The sequence below is a fragment of the Manis pentadactyla genome, chromosome 4, assembly GCF_030020395.1.
Source record: "Manis pentadactyla isolate mManPen7 chromosome 4, mManPen7.hap1, whole genome shotgun sequence".
NCBI classification, from domain to species: domain Eukaryota; kingdom Metazoa; phylum Chordata; class Mammalia; order Pholidota; family Manidae; genus Manis; species Manis pentadactyla.
Window position 1 is genome coordinate 150,250,278 of NC_080022.1, and position 22,985 is coordinate 150,273,262.

The 22,985-nt window shown below is 38.5% G+C and overlaps 1 protein-coding gene across 3 annotated transcripts in view; it reads left to right on the top strand.

The window, feature by feature from the left end:
* The window catches only part of MYO1D (myosin ID), a 358,498-nt gene that overhangs the window by 162,545 nt on the left and 172,968 nt on the right, over window positions 1-22,985 (top strand). For all 3 annotated transcript variants that reach the window (XM_036879016.2, XM_036879017.2, XM_036879015.2), the window contains exons 15-16: window positions 139-305; window positions 16,544-16,751. In XM_036879016.2, the coding sequence (XP_036734911.1) occupies window positions 139-305; window positions 16,544-16,751 (375 nt within the window). The remainder of the gene's footprint in view (window positions 1-138; window positions 306-16,543; window positions 16,752-22,985) is intronic.

The window sequence follows — 22,985 nt, forward strand, 5'->3', positions numbered from 1 at the left end:
AACTATTCACAAGTATATGCCTGAGAAATTAGAGGCACAGAGCATAATTTGACACAGTTAACCCTAACTGCATGTTAGTGTCCTTAGTCTGGGATTTTTCTCCAGGGAAACTTATCATTTGCTGATTTATTTCTTTAGGAACCGTATTACGTACGTTGCATCAAACCCAATGACAAGAAGTCCCCACAGGTGTTTGATGAAGAACGCTGCCGGCATCAAGTAGAGTATCTCGGACTGCTGGAGAACGTGAGGGTGCGTCGGGCAGGCTTTGCCTTCCGCCAGACATATGAGAAGTTTCTTCACAGGTGAGAGTAGACAAGACAAAGCAACAACACTGAGAGTGACAGTCCTCCCATGTATGACAGTGAATCAACACGTGTTAAACAATCAAAGTATCTGTTGAATGACCAGGAGTCAAGGAAACAGCACATATGAAAGACTTTCCCAGACTCAGCAGGAGTCTCCCTGAATTCATGGTTTATGGACCATGGAAAAATGCTCTTTCTTTGGGGGGGGAAAGTGCAGACATTGTAGTATAGTAGACAGAACGTGGATTTGGAATGTCACATCTGGGTTGGAATCTCGCCTGTGCCATTCATATGCTGTGTGATCTCGGGCCAGAAAGGTAACATGTTAGACTCTGTTTTTCTGCATCTGTAAAATGAGCATAACACTACCTCATAAGGCTATTGTTGTGAAGATTAAATCAAGCCAAGTAAAAAGGCTAGGTACCTAATACATAACAGATGTTCAATTAATGCTGCTTATCAATGTTGATATTAGTAATTATAATAATAACAAAATATGAAGTAGTTAATCATGGAAGCTCTGAAATTTAGTCCACCTGGTTTAAATCCTAACTTTACCATTTCTTAGCATTTGGACCTTGAGTGAATCACATACTGTTTCATGCCTCATATTCCTCATGTGGAAAATGGGGATAATAATAGTAACGACTTTGTAGGGTTGCTTGGAGAGTAAATGAGATAATACATACAAAGCATTGTATATATTGCCTGGCATACAGTAATCACTCAATAAATGTGAGATGTCATTGCTGTTATTTACTATTAATAATGATAGTTGACTATGAGGACTCATAGGAATAATGCTTTAAATTTTGGTCATTTAAAGTATTGAACATTTCCCGTGTCCTAGACTACAGATTCCACAAAGATAGGAATAAATAAATGCATAAAATACTGGTTGCTCAAAAGAGTATCTAAGGAGAACATAATGGCAAGAAGTAACCTGCTATACAAAGATGAGAAAAAAAGAACAGGTAGGACAGAGGAAACAGTGGGGAAGTGCCCCATTGCTGCACTAGACGTGGCATTTTAGGTATCCCATATAGCCTAGTGTGGCTAGAGGATGCTGAGCAACAGGGCACTGGTGTGAGATGAGATCAGAGAGATGGGCAGAGTCCTGAACCTGTTAAATTTTGTAATCGAGTAAGAAGGTTAGGCCTTGGCAAAATGTGGTTGAAAACCATTGGTGGATTTTAAGCAGGGAGTGATGCAATCTGAAGTATGTTTGGAGAGATCACCATGACTGCCATGTGAACAGGGAGCAAGGAGATGGTCAGGGATGTTACTGCAGGAGTCTAGAAGAGGTAGCTTAATTATAATGCCTTAAACACGGGGTTATTGTAAATCAAAGAGTAGTGGACAGATTCAGAACAGGTTTGGGGGAAACATTGGCAAACTGGCTTATGGACTAGCTAGATGAGAGGGGAGTAAAGAGGAATGAAGAATGACAAGTAGATTTTGACTTGAGCATCTGAGTAAGCATGGTACTCTTTGCTAAAATAAGGAATATTGGGTAAGAACCAGGGGGGCATGGAACAGGTGCGAAGATAGAACCAAGATTTGTCTCCTGACTGTGTTAGGTTTGAAATAGCTACTGAACATCTAAGTAGAAATATTAAGTAGATTATTATATACACATATGTGGAATTCTGGAAAGAAGTCCTGGCTGGAGGTGGAGGTTTTGGAGTCTATTTTTATATGATGTCTTGGAACTGGATAGAGAAGAGGAAGCCAGTGCCAGCATTTAAGTTTGTGGTCTGACATGAAGGAACCAGCAAAGAGAAGAGAAACAGCAACCGATGAGATAGAAGAAATACCAGAAGGGAGTTATGTCACAGAAGCCAAGAGAAGGTGACATTTCAGGAAGAAAAGTTGGGTCATCATACTGAATGTTGCTGCGCCACATGCCATCAAGTAAAATAAAGGCAGACATTTAACCACTCAATTTGGCAACATAGAGGTCAAAGGAGAAAGGACTCATTTGGGCAGAGCCCAGTTTAAGCAGGATGGGAAAGTGAAGAGAGGAGCTGGAGGACTATAGACAACTGAAGAATTTGTGCCATGGTGGGGGATGTGAGATACTAGAAAATGTTTGTGTGCAGGTGGGGATGATTCAGATGGAGAAACCAGTGACGCAGGAGAGAGGGAGATAATTATAATAATAACATCCTTGAGAAGGCAAGAGATGGAATCTCAGGCATACGTGGAAGGTTTATCAGCTTTAGAGAGGAGCCAGAGACACTCTTCCCCGATAGCAACAGGACAAAGGCAAAGACCAGGGATGCAGGTGCAGGAGGCCCAAAGGTTGGCTGATGACAGGTGATGTTCCTATCTGATTGCTTGTTTCCTCGGTGAACTCTGAGGCAGCGTCATGAGCTGAGAGAGGATTAGGAGAAGTGGTGTAGGAGGATTGAGGGAAAATGAGAGTTCTCATTTTGGAGAGTGAGAAAGTGTAGATTTGCATAGTAGGATTTCCACCAGGAACATCTTGAGATCTGAGGTTATAAAGGTACAGTGAGACCACTCAGGGCAGTGTTTACTTCCACCAGAGTTCAGCTACTTGTGCACGGAAATGAACGGGATTGCCCTAATGGAGACTCTGAGAGTGAATAAAACTGTATCGCTTAATAACCTGGAAAACTGAGATTTAATTTTACACTGATCAGAAGGTCATGCTCAAAACTGACCATTTTCCATATTAAAATATTCTTTAAATTTGGTTTTCTTTTTTTTTAATTGAAACTGTATAGTAGGAATGTTTTCATGAGTAGAGGTGTGTTCATTCTGAGTCTTGATTTCAAACAGTGTTAAATTATATTATTAGATTACTAGTCTATTGTTATCACTCATAGAATTCTAGCAATTGCTTAGTCATAGAATTTGTTTTTATATTATCACCTGTCAAAACTCAGCAGAAGTTAGATATTACAGTGAATAAGGTGCATCTGAGTAACTATAGGATGGGGCTGAGCTGAAAACATGAGACAGTGGAAACCATGAGAGCACTTATAGTAAGAGAACAATAAGGAAGTTCGCTTTGGAAGGGACAAGGAATTTTGCAAATGCATATCTTTACCAACTTTTGCTTTTAACTCAGGAGGTTTTCGTGTTTTGTTCTATGGTATGGAAGACGGGTATAATGATAGGAGTATGTTTTCTAACACTCATGTAAAAATAAAAAAGATTTAAAAGAATCTGAATTTCAAAAACAGTGGTCTAGTGGTACAAGCTTAGCTCTCTTATTTCCACTCCATGAACATCCCCAAATAACATAAAATACACTGTATTTAAAGCCAAGAAAATGCACAGCCACACCATGGAATCAAGAAGGGGGGTTCTCAGTGCACTTTGATAATATGAAAATATGACTGTCTCCTAAATATGATACAAAGCAGATATGAAGACCAGGGTCTCAGTTTTCAGGAAACGCTGCCTTGTGAGGCCTGAGCTGCCATTCAGGAGGCCATCCTGGCTGCTACGCTGGAGTTCGCCACAGATGCAGCCCCAGGAGGCTGCCAGCATGGCTGGGACAAGCCACTACCTTACCTGCTGCAAAGAAGACATCAGAGGCCTCATGACCAAGACCAGGGAGCAAGAGTAGCCACCTTACAGGAGGCCTTACACCCAACAGAAGCCCAAGATGTACACAGAAGGGCTCTATGGAGGTAGACAATTTAACAAACATCTAAGAAAAAACAGACCATGAGAAAGAGACAGTGCTCAATAAATGTAAAACCTTACCCACTAGGAACCAGACCAAGGAGTCAAGGGTATTAGTAAGCCTATTTCATATGTTTAGAGAGATAAAGGAGATAAATTTATAGTCCTGAAATAGGAATATGAAATTAGGAACAAGAACAGGTAATTAGTGAGTTAGAAAATTAAAATCAGATGGAACACAACTTAAGAGTGAGTTGTCCTTCACTAGGAGAATGGGTCAACAGCTTGTAAGATCATCATAACAGTGGTTAGTCAGCCTCAAGGAGAAAGAACACAACTGATCATTCATACGGGAATTCTCTGAGATTTTACAGATATTCTGCGTCTTGTCTGGGGTGTCAGTTTCATAGGTGTATACATTTTTCAAAACGTATACAAATTGGATATTTAAATGTGCACATTTTGCTATATGTAAATTTTACCACAATTTTTAAAAATTTAACTTTTTTAAAAAGAACAAATTATTGAGCTAGAAGGGCAAACTGAAGACTTCTTCCAGTTCTTATCACAAAGAAAAAGAGATGGATGGACTAAAGAAAGGTCAAGCAGCATGTAAGATGGACCCAGGAGTGCCTAAACCCCCTGGACAGTAGCACCACAAGGAAGGAAGGAAAAGAACAGGAGACAAGCACTATTTGGACTAACAGTGGCCAGGAATTTTCCTGAACCGAGAAAAGACATACATCTTCAGATGGAAAGACTACCCTGAGTGAAAAGCATATGAATTTTTTTTAATGAAACATAAGTATATTATGTTTGCTTTTAGAATGTTAGAGATAAAGAAAAGTACTTAAAGCTCCCAAGAAAAAAGGCAAACTACCTACCAGGGAATGAGAATCATACTGACATCAGACTTCTCATTAGTAACATTTGATGCAAATAGACAAAGAAGCAGTATCTTCATAGTGAAGGAAAGTGAACTTTATGATTTGAATTTTATTCCATGCCAAATTTCATTCAAGAGGGTAAGTAAAATAAAAACATTTTCTGACATATCTGGGCTCAGAATGTTTACTGTTCATTGACCCTCTCTGAAAAATTCTCCAGGTCAAAAAGAAAAATGAATGCGGAAAGGGAACCTGGAATGCAAAAAAGAAATACTGAACAAATGAATCAGTAAAAACTTTTTCTTATATCTAAACAAATATCAATTGTACAGGAAAAAAAAGTCTTTAGTGACAATCTGGAACAGAAATTAAAATGGGAGTGAGATGTTTAGAGAAGTAAAGGCTTTGGTAGTGTTTATGGAAAGGATATTATTGATAACTAGGCAGAAAAATAGCAAATATGTATTTTCATATAAAAATATTATTTTTATATATTAAAAATTTCAAGACAATAACAGTAATAGTGGCTGACATTGAGAAGTGCTCACTGTGTGTGTTGGGCACTCTTGCGCACTCTACCTGTAGTAAGTCACTGAAGCTGACACCTGCATAAGGAGAGGTTATTGCTCCCATTTTATGCAGATCAGGAAACTAAGGCAGAGAAAGGTTTAAGTAACTTGCCCCACACCACAGAGCCAAGTAGTGATGGAGCCATATTTGAACTCAGGCATTTGGCTCCTGAGCCTTTATTCTTGAACAGTGTATTGCCTCACAGTTGAATGGATGGCTTTGAGATCAAAGGAGAAAATGAAATGGAATAAAGAAAACTCATCTGTCCAAGAGAAAATAGGGTAGAAAACAACAATAAGAAAGCATACTAATAGAAAATAGAAAAATAAGTTGAGAAAATTAAAGCATATTAGTCACAATATATATATATTAAACTTACCCTTTAAAAGAGAATTGTGGAAAGTCTGAAGTTTACCTAATTGATAAATTGAGATTAGGTCCCCTCTAGAATCATCTAAGAAGAGTACTGGTGTACATCTGGGAAAATAGCCTATTCCTACTCTGCAGGCTATGTATTTTTTTCTACTTTACACAAAATGAGTTTATTCAAAGTGATAAATTGATATTTCATTGTCATGCTTACTGAACTAATTAACAGTGGAACATGAGGTGGGTTAGAAAATGTGTCAGATGTTGAGCTAATATTTCCAATGATGGTGGGAGAAAAGGTAGTATTTTCCACAGTGAGTTTTTGCTTTAAGGTTTACTGCAGAATTTTTAAAGGTAAATTTTTACTTGTCACTTTTCTTAATTTTTATTGAAAAAAGAAAGGATTTTTTTATACATTCTTATGGAAGTATAGTTGATATACAATATTGTATTGGTTTCAACTATAGAACATAGTAATTCAACAGCTATATACTACCCCAACCACTATAGTTACTGTCAATATAGGAAGATGTTCCAGAATGATTGACTATATTCTCTATGCTGTACTTGCATCCCCATGACTAATTTCTATTATGATTGAGATTTTGTGCCTCTTTATACCCTTCATCTATTTCACCACCCCAAATCCTCCCCCATGGTAACCACCTGTCATTTCCCAGTGCCTATGAGTCTACTGCTGTTTTGTTCATTTTATTTTGTTTTTAGACTTCACATGTAAGTGAAATCATATGGTATTTGTCTTTCTCCACCTGGCTTATTTCACTTAGCATAATACCTCTAAGTCCATCCATGAATGATAGGATTTCTTTTTAATGACTGAATAATATTCCATTGTATATTTGTACCACATCCTCTTTATCCATCTATCTATTGATGGACACTTACTAATGGAGCATCTTTTCATGTGCCAGTTGGCCATCTGTATGCCTTCTTTGGAAAATTTCAGATCCTCTGCCCATTTTTTACTTGGTTATTTGTTTGTTGTTGACTTGTATGAGCTTTTTATGTATCTTGAACATGAGCCCCTTGTCAAATATATCATTTACAAATATATTCTCCCATACTGTGGGTTGCCTTTTTGTTTTGTTGAGGGTTTCCTTTGCTGTGGAGAAGCTTTTTAGTTAATTAGATCTAATAGTTTTTTGGTGGAGGCTTTAGGATTTTCTGTATGTAGTATAATATCATCTGTAAATAGTGACAGTTTTATTTCTTCTTTCCTAATTTGGATACCTTTTTTCTCTTTTTCTTGTCTGATTAACATGGCTAGAACTTCCAGTACTATGCTGAATAAAAGTGGTAAGAGTGGGCTTCCTTGTCTTGTTCCTGATCTTTCAGCTTTTCGCTACTGAGTATAATGTTAGCTATAGGTTTGTCATATATGGCCTTTATTATGTTGAGGTACATACCGTCTGTACCCATTTTATTGAGAGTTTTTATAATGAATAGATATTGAATTTTGTCTCATGCTTTTTCATCATCTATTAAGATGATCATATGGTTTTTATCCTTTCTTTTGTTAATGTGGTATATGATATTGATTAATTTACAAATATTGTACCATCCTTGAATCCCTGGAATAAGTCCCACTTGATTGTGATGGGTAATCCTTCTGATGTATTTTTGAATTTGCTAATATTTTGAGGATTTTTACATCTTGTATTCATCAGGAATATTTTTCTGTAATTTTTGTTCTTTGTATTGTCTTTGTCTGGTTTTGTATTAGAGTGATGCTGTCCTCACAGAATGAGTTTGGAAGTATTCCGTCCTCTTCTGTTGTTTGGAATACTTTAAAAAGGATGGATATCAGCTCTTTAAATGTTTTGTAGAATTTACCTGTGAAGCCACTTAGTCATGGACTTAGTTTTGTTGGGAGTTTTTTTTTATTAACAATTCAATTTCAATAAAGCCATGACCCAGTGGGACCCAAGCACTCCTCCCATGCCAGCTCACTGGCGGGAGGAAAGGAGTCAGAGTGGGGAGGGAGTGGAAACACAGGACTGCTAAATAATCAGCCCTAGTAATCTGCACCAGGAGCACAGACACACATCGCATGGTGTACTGGATATTAGAGAAACGGAAAAGTAAAATCTGAGACAGAGACTGTGGGTGGGTCCCCACAGCCAGCTCCCCTGGGACAAAATAAAAGCTGGTGCTTTAAAAGTCTTAAAGGGACAAGGGTTTAACAGGTGGACAAAATAGTCCCAGTGCGCTCATCCCAACAGGCGGAGAATCTTGAGGAACTGCAGGCACCCTAACTGCCTGGGTGGCAACGCAGCTCCTAAGCCCCTCACGGTGATAAGCAGCCTGCCATTTATTCCCCCCGCCAGCACTGCAAGCAAACCAGCTGACTCGCCATGGCTGCAGACCAGCCGGGGAGCAGCCCTGCCCACAGCAACCACACAGGGTCCTCTCCCAGTGCGCAGCTAACCAGGCCAGACCCAGAGCCTGCCGCCAGTATGCAGCTGCCCAGCACAGGCAGAAGAAGCTGGCACAAGGTCTGGAAGGGACAAAGGGGTGATGTTCTCGCAGGAGAAGACACCTGGCTGTCTGCGACCCCCCACAGTGCCCTAGGATATCCCGAGGGCTGCCCCGCCCACAGCAGCTCAGGGGATTAACCCAGAGACTGCTCCCTGTGTGCAGGTAACCAGCACAGGCAGCAGAGAAGGGCAAAGTGATCTGCAAGCAGGAAGGTACTTTGTTCTCCCAGCTGACACACGCGCCACCTGTTGGCGACCATTTCTATCACCATGAAAAGGCAGAAGAATCTGGTCCAGTTAAAAATCACTCAACCCCAGAGAGAGGGCCTGGCAAGATAGATATAACCAATCTTCCTGAAAAAGAATTCAAAATAAAAGTTGTAACCATGCTGATGGACCTGCAAAAAAATATGCAAGAGGTAAGGGATGAAGTCCGGAAGGAGATAATAGAAATGAAAGAATCAATAGAAGGGCTTAAGAGCAGACTAGAAATGAGGTGCAAGAGACTGTTAATCACAGAACAGGAATACAGAGAAGCTGAGGCAGAGAGAGATAAAAGGGTCTCTACGAATTAAAGAATATTAAGAGAACTGTGTGACCAACCCAAATGGAACAATATTTGCATTGTAGGGGTACCAGAAGAAGAGAGAGAAAGTGGGATAGAAAATATCTTTGAAGAAATAATTGCTGAAAACTTCCCCAAAGTGGGGAAAGAAATAGTCGCTCAGACCATGGAAACCCACAGATCTCCTAACACAAGGGACTAAAGGAGGACAACACCAAAACATATAATAATTAAAATGGCAAAGATCAAAGACAAGGACAGGGTATTAAAGGCAGCCAGAAAGAGTAAAAAGATCACCTACAAAGGAAAACCCATCAGGCTATCATCAGATTTCTCAACAGAAACCTTACAGGCCAGAAGAGAATGGCATGATACATTTAATGCAATGAAATAGAAGGGCCTTCAACCAAGAATATTGTATCCAGCAAGATTATCATTTAAATTTGAAGGCGGGATTAACAATTTCCAGATAAGCAAAAGTTGAGGGAATTTGCCTCCCACAAACCACCTCTACAGTGTACTTTAAAGGGATTGATCTAAATGGAAGTACTCCTAAGGCTAAACAGAGGACACCAGAGAAAATAAAATCAGCAAAGAAAGCAGACCAACCAAATACTAACTAAAGGCAAAAAATAAAATCAACTATCCACAAAAGCAGTCAAAGGAAACACAAAAGAGTACCGACTACAATACCTAACATATAAAGAGTGGAGGAGGAAGAAGAAGGGAGAGCAAAAAAGAATCATGAGACTGTGTTTATAACAGCATACTAAGTCAGTTAAAGTTAGATGGTTAGACAGTAAAGAAGCTACCCTTGAACCTTTGGTAACCAAAAATCCAAAGCCTGCAATGGCAATAGGTACATATCTATCGATAATCACCCTAAATATAAATGGACTGAATGCACCAAACAAAAGACACAGAGTAATAGAATGGACAAAAAAAGCAAGACCCATCTATATGCTGCTTACAAGAGACTCACCTCAAACCCAAAGACATACACAGACTAGAAGTGAAGGGATGGAAAAAGATATTTCATGCAAACAATAGGGAGAAAAAAGCAGGTGTTGCAGTACTTGTATCAGACAAAATAGACTTCAAAGAAAGTAATGAGATAAAGAAGGACATTACATGATGATAAAGGGGTCACTCCAACAAGAGGATATAACCATTATAAATATCTATGCACCCAATACAGGAGCACCAACATATGTGAAACAAATACTAACAGAATTAAAGGAGGAAATAGAATGCAGTGCTTCACTTTAGGAGACTGCAACACACCACTCACTCCAAAGGACAGATCCACCAGACAGAAAACAAGTAAGGACACAGAGGCACTGAACAACACACTAGAACAGATGGACCTAACAGACATCTACAGAACTCTACACCCAAAAGCAGCAGGATACACATTCTTCTCAAGTGCACATGGAACATTTTCCAGAATAGACCACATACTAGGCCACCAAAAGAGCCTCAGTAAATTCAAAAAGATTGAAATTCTACCAACCAACTTCTCAGATCCCAAAGGTATAAAACTAGAAATAAATTGTACAAAGAAAACAAAAAGGCCCACAAACACATGGAGGTTTAACAACATAGTCCTAAATAATCAATGGATCAATGACCAAATTAAAACAGAGATCAAGCAGTATATGGAAACAAATGACAACAAGAGCACAAAGCCCCAACTTCTGTGGGACACAGCAAAGGCAGTTCTAATAGGAAAGCATTATGCAATACACACCTATTTAAAGAAGGAAGAACAATCCCAAATGAATACTCTAAAGTCACAATTGTTGAAACTGGAAAAAGAAAAACAAATGAGGCCCAAAGTCCGCAGAAGGAGGGACATAATAAAGATCAGAGAAGAAATAAATAAAATTGAGAAGAATAGGACAATAGAAAAAAATCAGTGAAACCAAGAACTGGTTGGTTCTTTGAGATAATAAACAAAATGGATAACCCCCTAGCCACAGTTATCATTATGTAATGTCCTTCTTTGTCTCTTTTTACTTCCTTTATTTTGAAGTCTATTTTGTCTGATATAAGTACTGTTACTCCTGTCTTTTTCTCCCTTTTATTTGCATGAAATATCTTTTTCCATCCCTTCACTTTCAGTCTATATATGTGTTTAGGTCTGAAATCAGTCTCTTGTAGGCAGCATATAGATGGGTCTTGTTTCTTTATCCATTCTGCCACTCTGTCTTTCCATTGGTGCATGTAGTCCATTTACATTTAAGGCAATTACTGATAGCTATGTACTTATTTCCATTTTATTAATCATTTTCTGGCTGTTTTTGTTGTTCTCTGTTCCTTTCTCCTCTGTTCCTTTCTCCTTCTCCTTTACACTTCTCTTGTTACTTGATGGTTTTCTTTATTGTTATGCTTGGATTTCTGTCTTTTTTGTTTTTAAATCTGTGTGTGTCTATTATAGGCTTTAGGTTTGTGGTTATCATAAGGTTCATGGATAGTTTCCTAAATATACAAGTTTATATTACATTGATGGTCACTCAATTTCAAACACATTCTAAAAGTACTACTTTTTAATTATTCTTCCTCCTCCACACTTTATGTATAAGATGTCATAATCTACATCTTTGGGTATCCCTTGACAATATTGTATATAGTTGATTTTGCCACTTTTATATTTTTAACTTCATACTTGCTTTGTAAATAATTGGTCTACTACCTTTACTGCAGGTTGATTTTCACAGATGAAAAACATTTAGACTTAACATTTCCATCTAAAGTCCATTTAACACTCACTTAATGGGGGTGAATTCTTTTACCCTTCATATATCTGAGAAACTTTAATCTCTCCTTCAATTCTGAATGATAACCTGGCTTGGTAGAGAATTCTTGGTTGAAGGTTCTTCCCTTTCAGTACATTAAATATTTCATTCCACTCCTTTCTGACCTGTACAGTTTCTGCTGAGAAATGTGCTGATAGCCTTATGGCATTTCCCTTAGAGTTAACTGTCTGTCTCTCTCTTTTTGCTTTTAAAATTCTCCCCTTATCTTTAATCTTTGCCTTTTTAATCATGATATGTCTTGGTATTGTCTTCCTAAAATTCATCTTCTTAAGGGCTCTCTGCACTTCCAGGACCTGGATGTCTATTTCTTCCCCCATATTGGGGAAGTTTTTGGCTATTTTTTCTCCAAAAAGACTTTCTACTCCTTTGTCTCTCTTCTCCTTCTGGGATGCCTATTTTGTGAATATTGTTTCATTTGGAGTTGTCATACAGCTCTCTTAACATCATCTCATTTTTAGAAATTCTTTTTTCCCTCTGTTCCTCAGCTTGGTTACTTTCCTGTTCTCTATTTTGCATCAAATTGATTCTTTCCTCTGATCCCAGCAGTCTGCTGTCCATTCCCTCTGCTGTGTTTTTTATTTCAGTTATTGTATTCCTCAGCTCTGAGTGACCTTTTTCATATTTTCTCTCTCTGTTGAAATCCAGAGATCATCAGTTCTTTTCCCCAGTTCAGTGAGCATCTTTACGACTGTTACTTTGAATTCTTTATCAAGAAGATTGCTAATCTTCATTTCCTTTAGCCCTTTTTTCACTTTTTTACCTTGTTCTTTTGTTTAGACATATTTGTCTTCCTTCTCATTTTATCTGGGTCTCTGTGTTTCTTCCTTTGAAGATCAGCTATGCCTTCAAGTCTTAAAAATAATGGCTTTATGAAGTGGGTGTCTGTGGTGTCCAGAAGCTCAAGACTCACTGCTCACCAGTGCCTGGTTCTCTTTTGTGGCTGAGCTGCAGTTGCTGTTGGTGGGCTTGGGCATGGCCCACCTTTCTGCTTGTCTGCTAACAATGTCTGATCCCGACAGCTAGCCTCTCTGTGATGTGAGGTGCTTCTTCCTAGATTCATTATGTGTGGGCCATCCTCTGCCTGCCAGTCAGCAATGGCAGACCACTGCTGGGCCAAGTGTGCTGGGCAGGCAGGCACACTATGGGGTGCTGGGGTTGAGCCAATGGGGCAGGTGGAGAGCTTAAAGCTGGCTCCTGAAAGCCTCTGGCCAGTTGAGCTGAGGGAGGGCCAGGAGAACCAGCAAAGTGTAATCTGCCCTCTGCCTGCCAGTCTGCAAAATTGGACAGCTGCTGGGCCAAGTGTGCTGAGCAGGGCAGGCTCACAGGGGAGCTCCACTGTGTGGCTGAGCCTTTCAGAGCTGCCTCCCACAAGCCTCTGACCAGTTGGGCTGAGGGATGACTGGGAAAGCCAAGAAAGTATTATTCGCCGCCTTTCACAGCCAGTCAGCGTCAGACCACTGCTGGACTGAGTGGGCCAGGTGGGGCGGGGATGCAGGAAAGTGCCTTCCTGAAGTTGAGCCTCCAGGGAGGAAGATGGAGCATTTGGAGCTGGCTCCCACAAGCGCCTGACCAACTGGGCTAAGGGAGGGCTGGGAAAGTGTCATCTGCCTGCCCTTTCTCCTCCAGAGCGAGCTCCCTCCGACCCCGCCTGCCCCTCTGGCACACTTCCTGCTGCTGGTAAATCTTACAAACTGTTGCCTCTGTGTTGGGTCTCAGTGGAACCAACAGAGCATGCCTGTTTTCCACAAGTGACAGGAACCTCAGCCCCCCAGAGTGCCCCAACTCTCCCTGGTGTCCAACCCGGTCCATCACTGAAGCCCAGTGCAATGTGGACTCGTATTCTGGGAGCAGATTTCCAGGGCCAGGTGTGCCAGATTCCTGAGTGTGTATCCCCTCCCCACTCAATTCCTCTCCCTCCTGCTTGTGGGCTGGTGTGGGGAAGGGTTTGGGTCCTTTACCCTTCTCGATGGGGTCTTCTCTTCATCAGGTGTAGACAGTCTGTTCTGCAGTCTTCAGGCTGTTTTCGGGGTTAGTTGTGTTTGTTGTAATTGCTTCCTCGGTGTGTACATTTTTGCCTTGCCATCCTGCTCAGCCATCTTTTTGCAGCCTCAAGAAGAATTTCAAATTCTTCTTTTTTTGATAGTCTTCCAGGGAGGTAAAACTACTTGTCAGGAAACAGATGAGTTCAGCTCTTTAATTTACAAGTTCAAGGTACTAGTTTGCTCGAGAACTAGGGCCGTGCCCTTTACCACTGAGAAAAAAAGGAAATGCCTTTTCCCTGATGTTGTAGCTCAGCAGTGTGGTACTGAGGTTGCCTACAGTTTCTGCAATATGCCTAAAACTTCAAACACACCATGACTACTTGTATTATGGCCCGAATTTGTAATGAACTTAAGTTTCTGATTTTGTTTCCTCTTTCCATGTGACATTACCTTTCTCTTGACATTAAAACTGTTTCATTTGGTTTCTGTCTCTGCCCCTATCTGGCAAGTGAATAGGCTTTTAAATTTATAGAGAGGAATAATTGGGTGGGAGTTGATGATTGATGAAGGAAGATCTAGAATGAGAAGGAGCCAGCCTTCCAAGGAATAGATTAAAAAGTATCGTGGGCAGTGGGAACAGCATATGCAAAGGTTCTAAAGCAAGAAAGACACAACTCCATGACAGAACCCAAAAAAGATTGAAGAATAGCAATTGGAGAATACTGGTAAAGGAAGGAAGCAGTGAAAGACAAAAACGATATAAAGCTTTTTAGAAAACACCTCTGGCAGCTGAGTATGTGGAATGGATTGGAGAGGAAATGGAAAACAATTCAGGAGTCTATTGTAGTAAGCTTGATGGTGGCTTGGATTAGGATTGTGGCAGTAAAAATGAAAATGGTCAAATTTTAAGTACACTTTTGAAGGTAGAGCTAATAGGATTTGATGATGGATTAGAAGGAATGATAGAGAAAGGATCAAATACAATTCTCAGGATTATGGCTTTAGTAACTGCAGGCACTGAACAGGTGGGAAAGAGAAAGATTTATGAGTCTGAAGGCTGGGCTAGGGATTATAAATTCATGAATTGAAAAACAAAATGGATGGGATAGATGATATGATGTGGGGAGGATGTACATAGAAGAAGGCCTGCTAGGAGCCCTGGGGCACTCCAACATTTGGGGTCCAGTAATGGAGAAACAATAACCAGAAAATGAGATCAAGAAGAAATACCCAGAGAGACAGAAGGACACCAAGGAGAGCCTGCTGTCACAGGGGCTAAGAAGAAGGGATCAGATGCCACTTAGTTATCTATTACAGTAACAAGAAATGTGTAAAGCCCTCTGAGGAAAATTTAGACTCCCAAAAGGGACAAAAGTAGACTTGAACAGTGGAAAGACATCCCTTTTTGTTGTATAGAACAATACAATATTGTAGATAAACTTTATGAATTTAATGTAGGAATCTAATAAAAACACCAACAAGCATTTATTTGTTTGGTGGTTGTTTTCCCCTGGAACTATGCAGATTGATTCTAAAGTTCATGTAGAAAAATAAACATGCAGGAATAGCTAGAAAAACCTTTAAAGAAAGAAAGAAAGAGGAGAGAGTCCACCAGATAGTGAAATATAATCTCTATAATTAAAACCATGTGGTACTGATGCACAGATGGACAGAGCAATGAAACAGACCAGGAAGTCCAGAAATAAACTGAAGTACGTAGGAAAACTTAGTATATGATAAAAATGGCATATTAAATCATAGGGAGAAAGATGGACTTTTTAGTAAATAGTGTTGGAACAACTTGGGTAACCATTTGTCAGAAGATAAAATTGGATTCATACCTTACACCAAATATAACTCCAAATGGATCAGAGATCTACATATAAAAAATGAAAACATGAGTACTAAAAGAATATATGATTGAATTACTCTATAACCTGAGGAGAGCCTTTCTCACTATGGCTTAAAATTCAGATGCAATATATGAAAAACTTGCTAAATTTAACTACATATATTAAACAACTTTGCACAAAGGAAAAAATGGACGGCACTGTGGTAGGTCAGCCTTGTAAGATGGTCGCAGTGATCCCCACCTCCTGGTAGTCATGCATTATACAAGGTGTAACCCTCCTCCCTTGAGTGTGGGATGGCCTTAGTGATTTCCTTCTAGTAAAAACGAAATTGGCAAAAGAGATGGGATGTTTCTTTTGAGATGAGGCTACAAAAGACTGTGACTCTGACTTCCATCTTGCTTGCTCAAATCAAGATGCTGGGGTGCAGGAAACTGCCTTACGAGAAACCAGCATGGTAAGAACTATTGGCTCCTTGTATGTAGAAATGCAGGGTGTGTTGCATTTTTTTGTGTGTTGATCTTATATGCAGAACACTGCTTAGTTTTCTTTTAATGATAAATAGTTTATATGAAAATCTTGATTTCTTTTGAAGCAAGTCATATTGTTCATAAGTAATTTAGTTTTATTCCTTGCCCAATCATTTACCAATTTATTTATTTGTCTCACTGTGCTGGCTAGAAAATGCATGGTAGAAGCATCCTTGTTTCTGTTTGTATGAAGAATGCTTCCAAGGGTGCCCCTTTACTAATGATATTTGCTGTAAGTTTTTGGTAAATAACCTTTATTAAGTGAAGGAAGTACCCATCTATTCCTAGTTTAGTAAGAGTTGTATCATGAAGTATTGTATCGTATAGAAGGGTTTTCTGCATCTTTTATCAGATTAATGAAATTCACTTTTATTCCTAGTTTGCCAAGAAATTTGGTTTTATTTCTGTCTATGAAGCATCTTTAATTTTATTGAGAAATCTTGAAATCTATTGAGACTCTATGGTTTTTGTCTATTAATCTGAGGCCTGTTCTTTTTTCACCCAGATACAAGATGATCTCTGAATTCACTTGGCCCAACCATGACCTTCCTTCAGACAAAGAGGCTGTCAAGAAACTGATAGAACGTTGCGGTTTTCAGGATGATGTAGCTTATGGGAAGACCAAAATTTTCATTCGAACACCCCGAACATTGTTTACCTTGGAAGAACTTCGCTCCCAGATGCTTGTGAGGATTGTCCTCTTTCTACAAAAGGTAATTTTATATTTCATACATAAGGGTAACATCTTGCTTTTGTGTTCTTAAAAATTAGTTGTGTTCTTAAAAAATTAGTTCTTAAAAATTAATTTTCTTTGATTCAAGTGTGATCATGTGTTCTTTGTATCTGCGCATATCCTAGGATGTTTTCTGTTGCCTTCACACATGGAAGATCTATTTGGCTGCCTGAGTTCAAAATTATTTTATCCTCAAAACTCAAGACATGTCTTCAGGTACTTAAAGTTGGAAAGACATCTGAAGCAGCTTACTTTTTCTCTTGTAGATAACTGAGTTTATTTTCCCTCAGCTAAGCTACATAAAAAAAGGAAAGACTGAAAGATTTATGAGTCTGAAGTCAGAACTAAAGGCTGGGCTAGGGATTATAAATTCATGAATTAAAAAACAAAATGTATTGAATAGATTAGATGATGTGGAGAGGATGTACATAGAAGAGGACCTGCTAGGAGCCCTGGGGCATTCCAACATTTGGGGTCCAGCAATTTTATCTTGTAATTTGAAAGTTTTGCCAACATGTTTGACACCACCTCCCTGGCCCATCATTACCCGCTGCCAACCCTTGACTGAACTGTTGGCTGAATGACGCCCGTTGGATCATGGTCCCTGTCATCGTTACTCTGTGCGGGGCCTTTTCTCATTGCATTCACCCATGTTTCCCCTTTATCCTCCATACTATTTCCATACCCTCCATATGCAGTACTTGAATGTAAAAAATTATAATGTATTTTTTAAAAAATCATGTGCCTTATAAGAATGTCCTTGGGATATATATCAGGAGAAAAGTTGTTGGGTCCTAGGTTTATGTAGACCTGATTGTGTAAGTCTTGCAAAGTTCCTCACCACAACAACTCTTCAGCCGTATCACTGTGTCGCCCGCATCCTTACCAGTATCATCCAGCTACCTAAATTTTGCCAGACTAATAGGTATAATGGTGTCTTGTTGTTGTACTTTGTATTTGTCTGATTTAACCTTGAATCTAAGCATCTCATTAAATGCTTGTCCACTTTTTGAGTTTCACTGCAAACTGCCAGTTCATATCCTTTGTTCATTTTTCTACGAGAATTGGTATTATTTTTTTGTTGATTAGCAGTTATTCCTTGAATATTTTACACATTAATCTCATACTTACTTAGACATTATAAATATAACTTCACCCCTAATATGTTTTGTTGAAAAAAATCCTTAATTTTGACATAATCAAATTCTTTAATTCTTTGCCTCATATATTGTGGTTTGGAATTTTAAGACGGCTTTCCTTGTCTCTGGATCACAAGGATACTATTGTGTGTTTTTGCCTATTAATGTATACAGTTGACCCTTACACAACACAGTTTGAATGCACTGGTCCACTTGCAGGCATTTTTTTCAGTAAGTATGTTGGAAAATGTGGGGGAAATTTGTGACAATTTGAGAAAACATTTTCCTATCTCTAGCTTACTTTATTGTAAGAATACAGTATATAGTACATATAAGATAGAAAATATGTGTTAATCAATTGTTGATGTTATTGGTAAGTCTCCCAGTCTACTTATTAATAGTTAAATTTGGGGAAGTCAAAATTTATAAGCACACTTTGAACTATGCAGGGGTTCAGCACCCCTATCCTCCACATTGCTCAAGGGTCAGCTCTAGTTTTACCCTTCACATTGGGTCTTTAATCCATTTAGAATCCACCTGTGTATGTGATTTTATATAAGAATCCAGTTTCATTTTCTTATATGTGGTGAGTCAGTTATCTCAAGACCATTACTAAGCAATCTCTCCTTTACCCATTGACTTATGATACCATTTTTATCATGTACTATCACATATATATATAAAAAACATATCTCCAAGTTTTTATATTTACCCATTTTTGCACTGATGCCACTTATTTTCACTATAGTATGTCTTAGTGGTACTGTGTCTCACATGCTAGGATAAGTCGTCTTCTCTATTCTCCTGTATCAACCTGTATGTAGACCACCTTGGTCAACCTGTATGTAGACCTTTATTCTGCAGTATAAAATTTTAACGTGTGCTTATTGTGTTCATAAATTCAATAATAAATTTAATTGGATTGCTTTGAATTTGAAGATTAATTTGAAAGGATTAACATTTCTACAATATTAAGTCATCTTAAGAATATGGAATAGGCTTATTTTTTATTTTTTTTTTTTTTTGAGAGGGCATCTCTCATATTTATTGATCATATGGTTGTTAACAACAATAAAATTCTGTATAGGGGACTCAATGCACAATCATTAATCAACCCTATGCCTAATTCTCAACAGTCTCCAATCTTCTGAAGCATAACGAACAAGTTGTTATGTGTTGAGCAAGTTTTTACATGGTGAATAAGTTCTTACATGGTGAACAGTGCAAGGGCAGTCATCACAGAAACTTTCGGTTTTGATCACGCATCGTGAACTATAAACAATCAGGTCAATTATGATTATTCGTTTGATTTTTATACTTGATTTATATGTGAATCCCACATTTCTCCCTTATTATTATTATTATTATTATTGGAATAGGCTTATTTTAATCAGTTCTTCGACCTTTATACTTAGAGCAGCCTTATGAATCCATGGTTAATTCCTAGATATGATTGCTTTTGTTACTGCTGTGAATATTTTCGATATGGCATTGTTGGTACAGAGAAATAACACTGGTTTATGTTCCATATGTATCCAGCATGAACCTTTTCTTAATTCATATTTGTGATTCTGTTAGTTTTTCTGGAGAAATTATTATCACCTGCATATAATGAAGGTTTCTCTTCCCTTTCATTGGTGAGATATTTTAAGTGTTGGTCTCTTTCATTTATTTTGCCTAGAACTTAGTAAGGTCTGTGGAGTGAAATACCAAATTGTCTCATTCTAAACCCATTTCCCCCTATTGTTTTTTATATTGCCTTTACTCAGTTCTGTTTTCTTTCCCCAGACTGCTTGTAAATTTGCAAGTTGGATCTGTTTTCTGTCTGCCGTAGTAAATTCTGGTCGTGCATCTGTTCTTCTGTATATTCAAATCCTTTCTATTGATCTTCAGTACTTGGTAGCAGTGCCTTGTTGAAGATCTGGTACTTCGTTTCTCTTCTTTATATTTCCTCAGGAGATTGAGGCCCAGGCTTTGGCCCTGAGCCACGGTAACCCTGCCTCTTACTTTGGTTGGGACAGTCATGTTATCTGTTGTCAATATCAGCAGTACCCCTTCACTCTCCAAGTGTCTCAGCATGGATAATAAACTGTGTAGTCACCCTGCCCTGCACTGACTGTTCACTTGGTGGCCGGTAAAATCCTCTTAAATCCGCAGTAGAACTTTGTTGACAACCACAGTTGTCAGCATCCCACAGACTTTAGTCTCGTACAGCTCTTCTAGCCAAAGATAGGGCCACCCTTCCCCCTCACAGCCCCATGGCCTAGCTTGTACATAAACAGTTACAATTCCAGATATACACCCCTACCACAGCTCCCCCTTTCTCGGTCCTCTCTACAGCACCACTGCATTCTTCCTGGTCAGAAATTATAATTTTGCCTGAGAGAGAGATTCTAGAAGACAAGGAATGGCTTCCTCCAGAACCATCCCTCCCACTGTGGAAGAATGCTGTCCCATCCTCTCTGTGATACAGATCTTCCATTTCCTAACCATGAGGCAGTAGGGTGGGGAATAAGGGTCTTCCTCTGAATTCTCAAGCAGACCATTTTAGGCTATGATATATGTGGTCTACTGATTATGTTCTTTCAACCAACTCCACAGGACATAAAATAAGTGGAAATTTCCCTCAGCCTCTGGGAATCGGACATCAGTCACCTAACTTTCCATGTGGTGTGTGTTTTTATTTTTTTCCGTATCCTTACAGTAATGTACTTGGAAGTTAGGAGAGCAGCATCAGGAGATACTGTTTTTTTCTTTCAAAATTTTTTTTATATTGAAGTACATATAATAAAATGCACAAATGGTAAGTGTACAACTTGATGAATTTGGCATGTGTATACACTCATGTAACTATTGCCCAGATCAAGATATTGAATATTTTCACTAATATTTTTCCCCCTTCACTTATTTTCCCCATTCCCCACCCCCTCCCCTATGGCAACCACCAGTCTGTTCTCTGGGCCTGTGAGTCTATTTGTTTTATTTCTTAGGTCCCACATATATGTGTAATCATATGGTATTTGTCTTTATCTGACTAATTTTACTTATCAGAATACCTTCTAGGTCCATTCATGTTGTCACAAATGGCAAGGTTTCATTGTTTTTTATGGCTGAGTAATATTCCATTGTATATATATACTGCATCTTCTTTACCCATTCATCTATCCATAGATAATTTAGGTTGCTTCCGTATTTTGGCTATTGTAAATAATACTGTGATAATCATAGAAGTGCATATACATTTTCAAATTAATGATTTTGTTTTCTTCACTAAATTTCTGAAAGTGGAATATATAGTATTTCTATTTTTAGTTTTTTTGGGAACTTCCATACTGCTTTCCATAGTGGCTACATCAGTTTGCAACCCCACCAAGTAGGCAGGAGGGTTCCCTTTTCTCCACATCCTTGTCAGCACTTGTTATTTCTTGTCTCATTCTGAATGGTATGAGGTAATATCCCATTGTGGTTTTGATTTGCATTTTCCTGATGCTGAGTGATGTTGAGCATCTTTTCATGTACCTGTTGGCCATCCATATCTCTTCTTGAATGTCCATTCAAGTACTTTGCCCATTTTAAATCGGATTGCTTAGGTTTTCTTTGTGTTGAGTTGTTTGAGTTCTTTATATATCATGGGCATTAGGCCCTTTCAGATATTTCATTTGCAAATATATTCTCCCATGCAGTAGGTTGCCTTTTTGTTTCCATTGACATGCAGAAACTTTTTGGTTTGAGGTAGTCCCACTTATTTATTTTGCTTTTGTTTCTCTTGCTTAAGGAGACATATCCAGAAAAAAAATTGCTAATGCTGATGTCCAAGAATTTACTGCCCATGTTTTCTTTTTTTTTTTTTTTTTTAAATAATTATTTTTTATTGAAGGGTAGTTGACGCACAGTATTACATTACATTAGTTTCAAGTGTACAACACAGTGGTAGAACATTTATATACATAATTCTAGGTTCCAGCTATCACCCTACCAAGCTGTTACAATATCTTGACTATATTCCTTATGCTATACATTACATCCCGGTTACTTATTTATTTTACCATTGAAAGTCTGTCCTTTTTTTTTTTTTTTTTTTTGTGAGGGCATCTCTCATATTTATTGATCAAATGGTTGTTAACGACAATAAAATTCTGTATAGGGGAGTCAATGATCAATGCACAATCATTAATCCACCCCAAGCCTAATTTTCGTCAGTCTCCAATCTTCTGAGGCATAACAAACAAGTTCTTACATGTAGAACAAATTCTTACATAATGAATAAGTTACATAGTGAACAGTACAAGGGCAGTCATCACAGAAACTTTCGGTTTTGCTCATGCATTATGAACTCTAAACAGTCAGTTCAAATATGAATACTCATTTGGTTTTTATACTTGATTTATATGTGGATACCACATTTCTCTCTTTATTATTATTATTTTTAATAAAATGCTGAAGTGGTAGGTAGATACTAGATAAAGGTAGAAAACATAGTTTAGTGTTGTAAGAGAGCAAATGTAGATGATCAGGTGTGTGCCTGTAGACTATGTGTTAATCCAAGCTAGACCAGGGCAATAAAACATCCACGTATGCAGAAGATTTCTCTCAGAACAGGGGGGGTGAGGTTCTAAGCCTCACCTCTGTTGATCCCCAATTTCTCACCTGATGGCCCCCCTGCGATTGTGCCTGTCTTAGGTTGTTCCTCCCTTGAGGAATCTTACCCGTCTCTGGCTAACCAGTCATCTTCCGGGGCCATACAGGGAAATGTGAAGTTGGTAAGTGAGAGGGAAGCCTTATTGTTTGAAAAGGTTAGCTTTTTACTTCTTTGCATATTAATGCCCTGTGGCTTCTATGCCCAGCATTTGTCTTGAGGTATCTTTACCACTTGGAGGAGTTATGATACTCGGTAAATTTGATATGAGGCACGAATTCTATTTAAGGGTTGTAATTAGGAAGGAAGAAGAAAAGCTATAGAAGTAGCAGACGGAAGAAAACATGGGAAGATTGATTATTTCTTTGACATATCTTCTTGTAGAGTTACTTCAGCATATATAGATTTTAAGCTACTACTTAAATTGCGCACACACATT